Here is a 12,617-nt window from a genome sequence, read left to right on the forward strand (position 1 = left end):
AACAATCCGATTGATAGGATTATATCCACAGGCGACCGGAGGGTATCTCTTATTCTCTATTTTCTCACTTAGACATGACATCTTGTTTGATAGGGTGAATGCGAATAAACAAAGTACCTCAGTCACCAGCAAATTGACCCAGAATGATAGGCCTGAGCAAATTCATTTGTCAGTGCAGTACAATGTGTCAAAATTGCTTTGTAAGACAGATGTTATGTGTTTGGTGTAGATTTTTAATTGTGTCGTTCATTACAGCCATGGATTCTGCTATTTTTGCTTTTCTTACACACAAAAGAAGAAAATAAATCATGTCTACGTTGAATTTTATTTTACTATATTAATTTTAAGCATTTTATAATACCTTTACTTTTAAAAATAGTAACATCTATGAAATTCTTTTCAGAATGTGGTCGAACAGTTCCAGAAGCTGTAAAAGGAAGTAAAATGATGCGATTGTATGTGGACAGTACACCAGACAAATTCGTAGGACTATGCTTATTTTTCGTTCGTTGTAAGAATGACAGCCCTATAAGTGCAAAAACTATACACGAGGTATCCTCTCATATATTTTAAAAACTAAAAACTTTAAAAGTAATTATTTTTGTTTCATTATTTGTTTCACTGTTGTCACATAACTAAAGTTACTGGTAACTGCATTTTTTGAATGTTAAGCTATATCATGCTCTTTGCTCTCCTTTTTGGGTAGACAATGCATAGCTGTATTCAGCAAATACTCAGGATATCTCATGAATTCAGTGTCTTACAGGACTCTTATTAAAGAAGTCAGCATTTAGAATAATTTCTCATTCTCCTTGCTGTTTTTGAAGAGGTTAAAGCCACTAAGTATGTTTTAGGAAATCTCTAAACTAGAAGGACTGACTGAAAAGACTTTGTTGCAAATACCAGGAGAGGAAAAGTTCACTTGTACCTTTCTCTTTTATGTATCTTTGAATGTATTAAATACATATTTATCCTATGTAAATTATGTAGCATGAGTTTTTCTGCTTTACAACTATATCAGACAAATTATTAGGTAAGTGTAGGCTTCATTCTCATTTATAGCTACACATCTTAATACTCGGGCAGTGCTCAAGAGACAGTAAATTGATAAGGATCAGTCCTAAATATGTGTCTTCTAATTAATATGATTTCACATTCTTTGGACAGAAAATCCATTATTAATTTATATACTTTATATTATATATTAAAAATGTTTTATTCCTTTTGAGAGCTTAGAAGGTGAAGGGGAAGAGCACTATTAGAATTAAGACAAAAGATCTGTCTTTATCAAGAGTCTCAATATTGGTCATAAATATTACTTTTGCATCAAATTCCTTACTGAAGTGATGAGAAAAGGAAATTTATGTTCTAGGAAGTTTGTTACGTGAAGTATGTTAATATTTTCTGATTTGAAGGACATTTAAAATATTGTAAAATTAAAAATAGTCAGAACTTGTAAAGCTTAGTTTTGGAAAGTAGGCAAAAATTTCATCTGATCCAAAGTAATATATATTCAGTCAGATAATTGCTTCTAATATAACTTCAAATATGAACATTCAGAGCATTTTTTGCTATTTGCATTTCATTACTTAGAACCTAGTTGTAGATGGGACATTTAGAATATTTTTAATTGCTATGTACTATTTAAAAATTTCCAAACTTTATGTATGATAGGGAAATAACTGAAATTACAAAAATATAACCTGTATTAAATCATATTGACTTCCCTTTTTTATTGAAAACAGTATCTTAGGATCGCATTGTAGATATCAGTATTTTGTAAAGATTTTGTCTCCTTAAATTAAAGTTTTAATTGAGAAATTAGAGTGCCTTTATGAAAAAATACACTGATTTTATAATACTGTTTCCAGTCTAAGTTACTGCATTACTAACAATCATTCTGTCACAATGCAGGATATATTATTTGGTGTTTTGGATGCCACTGAAGGACTCCTGCGTGGTATTAAGGATATGATAGAAAAGATTTTTCTCCCTGCTATCCTTGCAACAAATAATTGGGGTGCTTTAGGTCAGACCAAACAAGATACAAAAGACAAACAGAAGTTTATAGAAACAATTAAGAGATACCTTTCATCTTTAGAAGGTAAGCATTACATTTAGGAAACAGCAAAGTTTTCCAGGAATTCTACTTAAGAATTTCGGTTTAAAGGCACTAGCACATAGGTAAGGAACTTTTCCTGTTCTGCAAGGAAAAATAAAATGATCAATTACTTACATAATAAATGCATGGGTAGATTATTTACTTAAAAAAAAATCTTGAGTGATATGTTACTTCTAAGGAGAAACACTGGATTTGAAATAAGAATTTTCTGGTTTATGTAAGTGCAGTAAAATGGCTATTATCCTGAAACAACACTGATTGCAGACATATATTTCCAAATTTAAATTGTTTACACTGGTAGAAATTGATTTTAGAGTCTTAATCGGTTCTGTATTGTAGCTGCTTTTTCTTCCAGGGGCTATAAGAAGCATTGAAGGAACTGTTGAGTTGGAAAAAATAGATTACATTAATTTTTCTGAACTCCAGTCCTTTGAGAAACTAACTGCAGCAGCTGATAATCCTGACATGGTTCGCCAGCTAGAGGAAGTACTTATGATATGGTATAGACAAATTGAACGGGTAAGTTGTTATTTTAACACATCAATCCAGCATGAATATGTATAGCTATTTATAAATGATATATGAGACCGGAAGTTAGTTGAAGGCTTCAGCTGCATCTCCACCTGAGTAAGACATGTGCTTCACTTCTGTGCACAAGTAGGTAGTCCTTATCCCTAGGAACTTAACAGTCTAGCAAGAATAAGAGTTTCTGAACAGTTGATACACAAATAGTAAGAAGGCGACAACAGAAGGATGCAGGAGTAATAAGACTGGCGAGGACCACATATATATACAGTTAGGTATACTCTATACATGACCTGTTAAGTTTCTGCTGCCAGTCATGGTATGAGATGCTGCTCTTAGAAAGAACTTTGACAAGGCCCATTAGGGCATTTTTTTTATCCTGTGTGAATCTTACATGGTAAGGTCTCAGTTATCCAAGAAATAAGTGTGTGAGACTCCTGTGATAAAGCACAGAACCCTTTGTCAAAATACACAATCTGTGTAGACTGGGACATACTGTACTTATTAGGGCATACTATGCTTAGTGTGTTTAGCTCACAAGAATAAAAATGTAAAAGACGTGTAAAAAGAGCTGACTGCACGTTTATCAACATACAAATGAGTACGTTTATGACTTAATGTCTGATATTTAATGTTTTTATTAAAATAGTTCTTCAAGTTTTTTACAAGTGAAGTTGCGTTTGCTGCATTTCAATCAATAGATTCCAATTAAAGAAAAAACATGGATACGTGCTGAGATTCACCCAGTTTATGACAGCAGCTGAACATATGTATTAGTTGCCTTCATTTCAGTTTAAGAATATGATTAAGAGACTTAGGATGCTTTTCCAAATCAGAACCATTTTCATGTGTCAATAACTGCAAGCTTGTTCCTTTTTAAGTTAGTGTCCTCAGAGTGTTTCTTCTTTATAATGATTTGTCTATTCTCTATAGTAGACATTTGTTTTTTTTTTCAAATTGGTTGCAGGTTCTGATTGAGAGTAAGCAGATTAGGAAAGAAGCTGATGATTCAGGTCCACTGACTGAACTAGAACATTGGAAATGTATGTCTGCTAAATTTAATTTTATTATTGAGCAGATCAAAGGACCAAACTGCAAAGCTGTCATTAATGTTCTGAAAGTTGGGCGTTCTAAACTACTAAGGGTAATTATTATTTTTTTCTTTTTTTATGTTGTTTTTTACTATAGTAGACAAGGCTTGCGATATTTATTTTGTTTCATTGCATCTGAGAGAGATTTCCTGAGGAGAATTAAGAGAGGAAAATTTAGGTATGGTTCTGGTGTGCTTAATATAGTAAGAGAAAGAACAAGACATTTTTAGAGACACAGAAAAAAATTATCATAAATGAAAATAACTTTTATTGCCTGCTTTGACAATGTCTTTTAAAAATTAATTTACCAAGGTTTACTTCTGGCAAATCAGTGCAAGTTAAAGAAATAGTTCACTACATATGAAGTTTTTTACAGTACTGTTTTCCCTCTAGATGTGGCAAGAGTTAGATGCCAGGATCACAGATGCAGCAAATGAATCAAAAGATAATGTGAAATACTTACGCATACTTGAAAAAGTTTCTCAGCCACTTTATAACTGTGATCTTGTAAGTATGCCTTTTATAATTCTTTAAGCATAGTTTAGATATTTACATAGAATGCCCAGAGCAAAAGAAATCATCTTCGTATTTGCTTAAAAGTAAATTTTTCTGATTTACTTTTCTATTTTCCTAATTTTTCTGATTTTTTTCTAAATGCCTGTCAAGCTAAGTGTTAAAGCATTAGTTTATTATATATGACATAAAATATACTTTAAAATATGTATTTTATCAATAAACATAAATACGTATGATTGCCTGGTAAGTCAGTCCTTCTGCCAATGTTATTTTTAAAATGAGCTAGAACAGGTACATATTTGTATATGAGAATCTCAAAATGTCTTGCCTTGAAAATTCCATATGTTTCAATGTTTACACAGCTGTAATCAAAGTACCAAAATTTCAGTTATATAGAGAATAAAGAAACCGAATGAGGTCCTAAATGGGTAAAATAATATTTTCGTATTGAAAACAGTATTAGCTGCTTCTATTTGCAGAAGTACCAGCTAGTCAGAATTTAAATAATTGGCTGTCCATGTACACTAGTCAGCCCTAGTTCAAAGTATCAGTTATTAGGTGTATTAACTATTAATTATTATAACAAGTATATGTTCCTAATGATTGTTGCAGAATAGGATGGTAGGAGGAAATACCCCAGGAAAAATTGCTTATTCTGCTTTGTTTTTTAGTCCTCCTTGTTTTGGTCCTACCTGCCTCCTGTCCTCTGTCAGGAAGTGTTGCATTTCGTTTGAATTTCTGGCAGTTTAGGATCCTACTTCAAAGTTTTAACTGAGGGGAAGCAAAAAGACTGTGATAATATGTGACATAGAGCTGATACTGCATGGAATAGTAGAAGAGAGGAGTATGATAAACAGTATTACTAAGCAGCTGTTTATCTTCAGCTCTTCAGAGTATCACTAGAGGGTGCCAGGTATCAGGCCATAATGAGGAGCTGCTTCGTAGGAGTCATGAAGATAAAATTAGTTTTATCTATCTATCTTAAACAAAAACAGACATTTGTGGGTGGAAACCTATTAAAGAGTTCATCATATGACTAATACTGGATAGTTCACTATAGTTCTTTGTTTAATCTGGAACAATTTGGATACATCTGAATTTCTGTTTCATCTCTTGGAACATTGTTGCATAGATCAAGAGAATTTAGGTAGGATTTTCTACGATATTCAACTTAAAAGTAATGACATCCAAGTTAAACATATCCTGTTCTAAAAAGAACTACGTTCTGGATTGAGTTGAATTTAACGTCTGATACTGAAAAGTATTTTAAATATTAGTGGATCAGGAATGGGGTACATGCAGATTTAATGTGATATTTAGTGTGTGCATAAAATATGGCATTTAGTGTACGCAGTATCACACATAGTCACATTTGTATCTGAAGTGGTTTACTATATGAAAATTTAGACTGAGCATTTAACTCAGGGCTTTGAATCAGAGAAATCTCTATACAGTCCAGTATTCAGGGCTTTATTTTTCATCAAGGATTAAAAAGGAGATTCAGAATCTCCTGATTTCATTTGGGGGCAGGGTGGTGCTGATGATGTGGACACTGAGGGTAGTTTTTGTACCATATAGCCTTTCTTTTACACTCTCCTGCCAAATGCAAATGCCTGCTATGTCTATCCACAGTATTAGAGTGTTTACTTTGAGTTTACAGCCCAAAGTTAATTTCAGGAGCTTGGCTTCTCTGTTGAGGAGTGGCAGTCAAAATTACTTTTTCTTGATATTCTGAATGGCAACTCTGATAAGTTCCTGATAACGTTAATGAATTTTTGTTTTTTGCCTTTTTTTCTCTTTTTTTTTTTTTTTTTCCAAATACTTTGGAAGTGATTGAATTACAGAATACTTGTAATACCACGGTTTGATTTTAATGATCTGACCAACGATTTCATGAAATCTGTGAAAGATTTAGATGTTTCATATGATGATTGAGTGAATTAGGCACTCATTAATTAAACTAACATTGTGACGATTATTTTGTGAGTTTTGTGAAAGGTCCGAAAGAAACATTTCATGTAATGATTGTTATCATAGTGTAATTGCATAGAGTATATTTAACAGCTGTACTTGAAGGAAAAGAAAAGCATTAATCACAGACAACCACTGTCAGCTGCCAGAAGAATACTTCCTTTTGTGCCAAAAAATGCAACCTGGACTTCTTGAATCAGTGTTTGATTTTGATCATCAAATTAGAATATTAAAATATTCATATTAATAACTTTAATGTGATTTCTCACCAGATCATCTAAGAGTCTTATTGTTTTTATTAGTTGAGGTTTAAAAATGTATTGAGCATGATTAGCTTTTTTTTTTTACAAGAAATGTTTTGGTAAGATGACATGGCATTTTGAAGATTGGTTCATGTGATGTAGGGAAAAATGTAATTTAGAAGTTGTCAATAGAACAGAAATATAGTTGCTAAGAATAGAAAGTGAAATTTTTCTCAAAACTCTGCTTTAAGGTGTCAATGACACATGGGATACCGAACTTGATAAATGCTATACAAATGATTCACCGTGTTTCAGGATATTACAATACTTCTGAGAGAATGACATCATTGTTTATAAAGGTAAATATGCTAAGTATAATATTCATTATAAAAATTATTTGATCTTTCAGAAAAAAAACTAATTTTGTTTAAATCAGTAAGACATTTGTTAAAAAATGGTAATAAATAGTGGGTGTTTGCATGGGAAAGGAAGAGAAGTCTGTTGATCAGGAGAGGATTGAACTTGTATTAGAGACTTGTCTTCTGGGAGGAACTTTGTTGTTATTCTTGGTTCAGCGAAATTAATCAAGAAGACAAGAAAAAAATTAATCTTCTGATCTGAATTAATCTGCTCAGTTGTTTCCTGAATCACTGAATCCACAAAGATTATTTTATTATGAGCCTTGAAGACCTAATTGGCAGATGGCCATCAGTCTGACTAGGCTATTCCTCCAAAAGGTATGAAAGACAACAGGTTCCTGTTTTCAGAAGCAAGTTATACTTGAAAAGTTAGTTGAATCTCAGATCATAAACTTTGCCACCTTAAACAGAAAATTAAGACCGGCTAGGTAATTATACCAATGTCTTTTGCAGAATCCAGGTATTCACTACAGGAAAAAATGGTTTGTGTAATGGTTTTAGAACAAAGAAGTCCATAACTAAAATACACACCTCCAGTAAGCTTATAGAGGAAATTCACAGTAGACCTTCATTACAGCAGTTTTTGGGGTTTTTTTTGGTTTTGTTTGGTGTGGTGGTTTGTGTTGTTTTTTTTTTGTTTGTTTGGTTGGTTGGTTTTTTTTGTTTGTTTTTTTTAGAACATGCGAGGTTTTAGTGTAAAGTTTGGATACAATTCAATTTGAATTTTAAGAAATATGTGCTTTTTTTGAGGCTATATTTATCCATGGCTGGGGCTGTTTTCTGTACATCAGATGTTAGGTATAGATTATGCAGCAATGTTTATATTGTCTGTTATGTAATTGTTTTTTGTATGTCTGTGTATTGACACTTGCTAGTGTCTATTATTTAATGGTCTAAGGCATTCAGCATTTCAGTAGAGGCTAATAACAAACTGATTACATGAAGCTGTGCTAAGAAATAGCAAGGAAAAAGCTCTATTTTAATCCAGTGGCTTAAGGTCCCCCTTACTGTTTGCTGCTATTTGAAGATCACCAGAGCTGACGCTGGAGGTCCTGTCTACAACTTCACTAGTCATCGTATTACAGTGTGAGGCTGCCTTTGTTGTGGCAGTTTCCGGTCTTTATTCATTTAGGGATTCTTACAGCCTGCTTACAGTACTCTTGTGCGTCAGGAGAACGTTTTGAATTGGTCACGTTATTTAATAGACAAAAAAAGATTATCTACCTGTAGCAGTTCTCTGAGATGTGTTTTCTATATCTGCATTTACTCCTGTACTCCTCTCTCTCTTTTTGTCATTACAAAGTTTGAATTTTTGTGGTTGAGGATTAGAAGAATGTTCTCTCCTTTTCATAGCCATGGGAGACCAAGGTAAAGACATACTGCTAGGATAGATAATTCTTTAATGGCAGTTTTTAAATAAGGATGCAAACACTACGAAGTGTAAAGATGACAACATAAGTGAAGAATAGGTGGAGTTAAATAACTTCTCTTTGTTTTTGAGTTATGGTTGGTGATATTCTGTGTTTATGCATATGTATTGCTGGGCTTATAGTACTTATAAATGCTTCCTGGGACTTAAATACGGTTCTGGGAGTGTTTTAAGACTTTTATAGGGTGTTTCTCATGTATATTACATATATTGTTTAGCCACTGTTATTCCCGCAGGTGAAATTTATCCAAACTCTGATGGTACTAATCCGTGTGTGGGGGAATTTTGTTAGATTTTGTGAAACAGGCAAATTTCCTTATGAGCTGGAGACCTACTTGTTTTCATTTGTCTGCACTAGGTTACAAATCAAATGGTCACGACATGTAGAGCATATATTACAGATGGTGGCTTGTCTTGTGTCTGGGAGCAGGAGACATCAACGGTCATTGGAAAAATTAAGGTTTGTATTTTGGTATTTTATTATTTACATATCAAACCTGTTGATTACCTATTGATATGCACAAGGAAGACCATATCAATATGTATCATGTACATGACACCTCTTTACTGTTTTATTTCATGATGCTTTGAGTGTTTTCCCATTTCTTAGCCCCTTGGCATTCGTTGAAATTAGAATGGCCTCATCTTTATCAGGATGGTCAGTCACTGACCTTGGAATTGGCATCTTCAAAATATGTGTGACCAAGGAATTTTGTCATCCTGCATAGTCCACATTCTTCCCTCTTGAGGGTATCTGATATGGTACCATCTTCCTCTACCACGGGGAACCTGGTATTTGAACAGACTCTCACTTTGTTACAGTAGCTCCCTCCAATACCAGATTTCCTTGGCACACCACAAAAGTTCAGTGCTAAGAGGGTCTTCCTTTTCTTCAGCTGATGGTGATATATTAAGAACAAATTAAGCACATGCAACATCCCATGGCAAAATATATTCAGCTGTAGGGTTAGTGGTTGCCAATACTGACTTCATTTCCACCTTCTCCTTCATCAGACCTCAGCTACTGACTTCCTGTATTACCCAGAAAGATACAGGATTTGATAGTCCTTTAAAAATTAGGTCCAGAGGTACAAAAGAAAATGTATTGAATGTATGTCTCCTGACACGACAGGATGATATGACTCTAATAATTCATCTGTTTCATTGAGGTAATCTTGTGGCTGTTCTTCAGCTGACAAGCCCTCATTATTGTGTCAGAGAAATATAAGCCCAATTTCTAATCATGATGATAGTCTTCATTTTAATATCTGTATATTCTTAAAGATCTGAATATTCCTTTCAGTGAGGACCTTTTTCATTTCCTATAACTCATAGCCAATTGTTATATATATATTCAGACAGTCTGGTGACTGCCAGTATATTGTGATAAAATCTGCTTTCTGTTTTCCAAGAACTGACGGAAGATTTTGTATTCCAATGATTATAGACTTTACATTTCTCACCTGTCATTATTTTTAGATCTGATAAGGTCTTAGTATTTTAAGTAAATGATCGACTGAGAAAGATTATTCTTCAATGTCACTTTAATTCAGACTTGTCAACATACATTAATTTGTATAATCAGTTTCCTTTAAGTCCCCTGGGAGTTCCAAACGGACTACCATGTTATGCCAAATTCCGTCGTCCAGAGGATAGTCTCATCATTCTTCATTAAGCTAATGGCTTTTCTCAATATTCAGATGTCTTCTTTAGAGCAGGAGTCATCACTTGCTCTTCACTGGCCTCTAAACCTCTCTGCTTCAACAAGAACTAAAACTTTCCTTCTTTTTTTGATGACTCATTTCCCAGTATTAAGCCTTTTACTGTTCTGTGCTGTTGTATGTTCATATCTTGCAAATATTTGCTACACGTATTGAAAGAGAACCACTGTATCTAAGTCGTTAGTACCTGTTGACTGAAACTGGATTCAATGATAATTAACCACTTTGGAATGACAGTAGGTTTGAGTTTTCCAGTCTCTCACCCATAAGCATAGCATAATGAGAATGGTATTCATTCCTTCACTTTTTAGGACTGCATGTTTCTATTGAAAGAATATCAGAAATGCTTTCAAGAAACAAAGCAAGAGATTTTGGAAACTCTAGGAGAAAAGACATTTGAAGTATCGGAAACGTACATTTTTGGAAAATCGGAAGCTTTTTGTAGGAGATTAGAAAAAGTGAGTACACTGTGTGCTGTTGTTAAAAGTAGAGAAGAAGAGCTTCTCCAAAGAACAGGTGGACACTTGTCAACATACATGCTCTTATTCATCCTGTGAAGGAGTTTGTAACTCTCTATTGAGAAAAATTAGGCACTTCCACAGAGTAAGTCGTCCCCATACTTTAGGCAGTTACCTCACAATGCCCTTCTGAATTAGTCAATTTATCTCTGTTAGTGTGGAGAGAAATAACCTGATTGATCTAGACTTAGATCATTATTTTAGGAGGTTTAAAATTATGTGAAAAATAACACGCCTTTGCTTTTTTGAATGGTGTTCTAAGGCATTAAAAACTCCTGTTGCTGCCAAAAACAATTCTTCAGATGATTCTGCTGCTTGTTGTGGTATTAACATTTAGCTTGCTAACCCGATGAAAGGATTTTGAACTAGCATTCATGGAGTTTGCATGGAAAAGACAGTAGGTGCTCCTTGGTGCAGAGTAAGATCAGACAAGGGATAAGAGGATATTGGGGCAGGCTAGGAATTCTGCGAGTCTGATGTTTTTCCTTATCATGCAGTATATATACTAATCTGTATGGTTGTTTTTTTTATTCTGTGAAATCTCTGTGTTGTCAGTATGCATATGTCATGTTTTAACTATTTTTTTATATTACCCTATTGAATCTAACAGTGAAATACAAAAAAAAACCCCTTTACCATCACGAAAAACGAAGATGATTTTACTTTGTATTGGGTTGTGGTGAGAACTGATGTTGAAAACTGAATTGACCATGCCTTGTTGAAGATATTTCACTTAGAAGCTCAGAAGCAACACATTTGTGAATGCAGTAGTTAGAGAAGTGGCTATTGCTTATTTTATTTTACTCAGCTTTTAGTTTATAGAGGAAGTAACAAATAATTGGTTATGAGCATGAACATAATGTTTATATTTCAGATTACAGAGATGATAACTGTAGTAGAAACTTTTAGTGCGCTGAGTCTGTCTACCATCGAAGGGATAGATATTATGGCAGTAAAATTCAAAAGTATCTACCAAAGTGTTCAAAAGAAACAATATGACATCCTTGATCCACGAAAAAAAGAATTTGATATGGATTTTGTGAACTTCAGGGCAAAAATTGAAGATTTAGAGGTAGGTAATATTGCTACCTATAACTTGGGGAAGAATCTCATCACTGCTTACTTATTCAGTATCTCCTTGAATGTCAGTGAGACTTTGGACTGTGAAAAGGCTACATTGTTCTTCCAAAGAGCATAGAGTTTGTGTTTGTCTGGAAGGAGGCTTTTTCCATTCTTTCTCCCCCTTCCAAAGGAAGCTATGAAATGCATCATACAGTCCTCACTGAAGATCAGTCACTCTGCAGCCAAAATGACAAAAATTATGAGACCTGAGAGAATGACCTACATGGAGATGGTTTATTAGCCTGGAGACACGTGGTTAGATTTTGGGCAGAACAAAGCTGCAACTGTTTTCAGTACATGATTTGATTCTTTCGTAAAATTGTCTGGCATTTTAAGAGATTACTTCACTAACACTAGCTATTTATTGATTGTCTCAAGCTTAGACTAGTGAAGGCTGCTATTTAGTGCTTTACGCAGTAACAATTTCAAATGCTACTATGTTAAGAAGTTATCAGACATCAAAATACTATTATATGACTAGAAAAACTATACTAAATGATATATTCTTTAGATGCAGATACAGACATTTATGCGTAGCTGTTTTGGGAGAATTTTGTCTTCACAGCATGCACTTCAGTTACTTCAAAGGTACTGGCAATTATGCTTTAAAATATTTCAAAGTAACTTCAAATTACTGTTTAGCACAATTTAAATAACACAGCTAATTTTAGAACAAAGGACCTAATCAAGAATTTTTCATTATTGGTGTTCTGAACCATGTAATCATCCTAAAAGATGTATTTTAGCTTTCTTATGGGAATCAATATATTCTTCTGTTCCTTGATTTCATTACAGTTTATTTCCTATATACAAGAGGATACTAAAAGAAAAACCTAAAAAAAACCACAACAGCAACAACAACAAAAAACCCACCAGGGCAGAACTTTTCAACTTGCTTAAGCTTGCTCAAAACAAAAAAAATTCCCAGATCCAGAAGCATT

General features: G+C 33.7%; 1 protein-coding gene across 1 annotated transcript in view; it reads left to right on the top strand.

Annotated features, from left to right (window-relative positions):
* The first annotated feature begins 429 nt into the window (after window positions 1-429).
* Window positions 430-12,617, top strand: part of LOC137662233 (dynein axonemal heavy chain 8-like) — a 145,384-nt gene continuing 133,196 nt past the window's right edge. The window contains 10 exon segments of the mRNA XM_068398455.1: window positions 430-552; window positions 1,915-2,104; window positions 2,478-2,641; window positions 3,615-3,791; window positions 4,132-4,245; window positions 6,719-6,826; window positions 8,674-8,775; window positions 10,348-10,494; window positions 11,429-11,626; window positions 12,188-12,264. Coding sequence (XP_068254556.1) covers window positions 445-552; window positions 1,915-2,104; window positions 2,478-2,641; window positions 3,615-3,791; window positions 4,132-4,245; window positions 6,719-6,826; window positions 8,674-8,775; window positions 10,348-10,494; window positions 11,429-11,626; window positions 12,188-12,264 — 1,385 coding nt within the window. The 5' untranslated portion in view covers window positions 430-444.

This window comes from Nyctibius grandis, chromosome 1, assembly GCF_013368605.1.
Source record: "Nyctibius grandis isolate bNycGra1 chromosome 1, bNycGra1.pri, whole genome shotgun sequence".
NCBI classification, from domain to species: domain Eukaryota; kingdom Metazoa; phylum Chordata; class Aves; order Nyctibiiformes; family Nyctibiidae; genus Nyctibius; species Nyctibius grandis.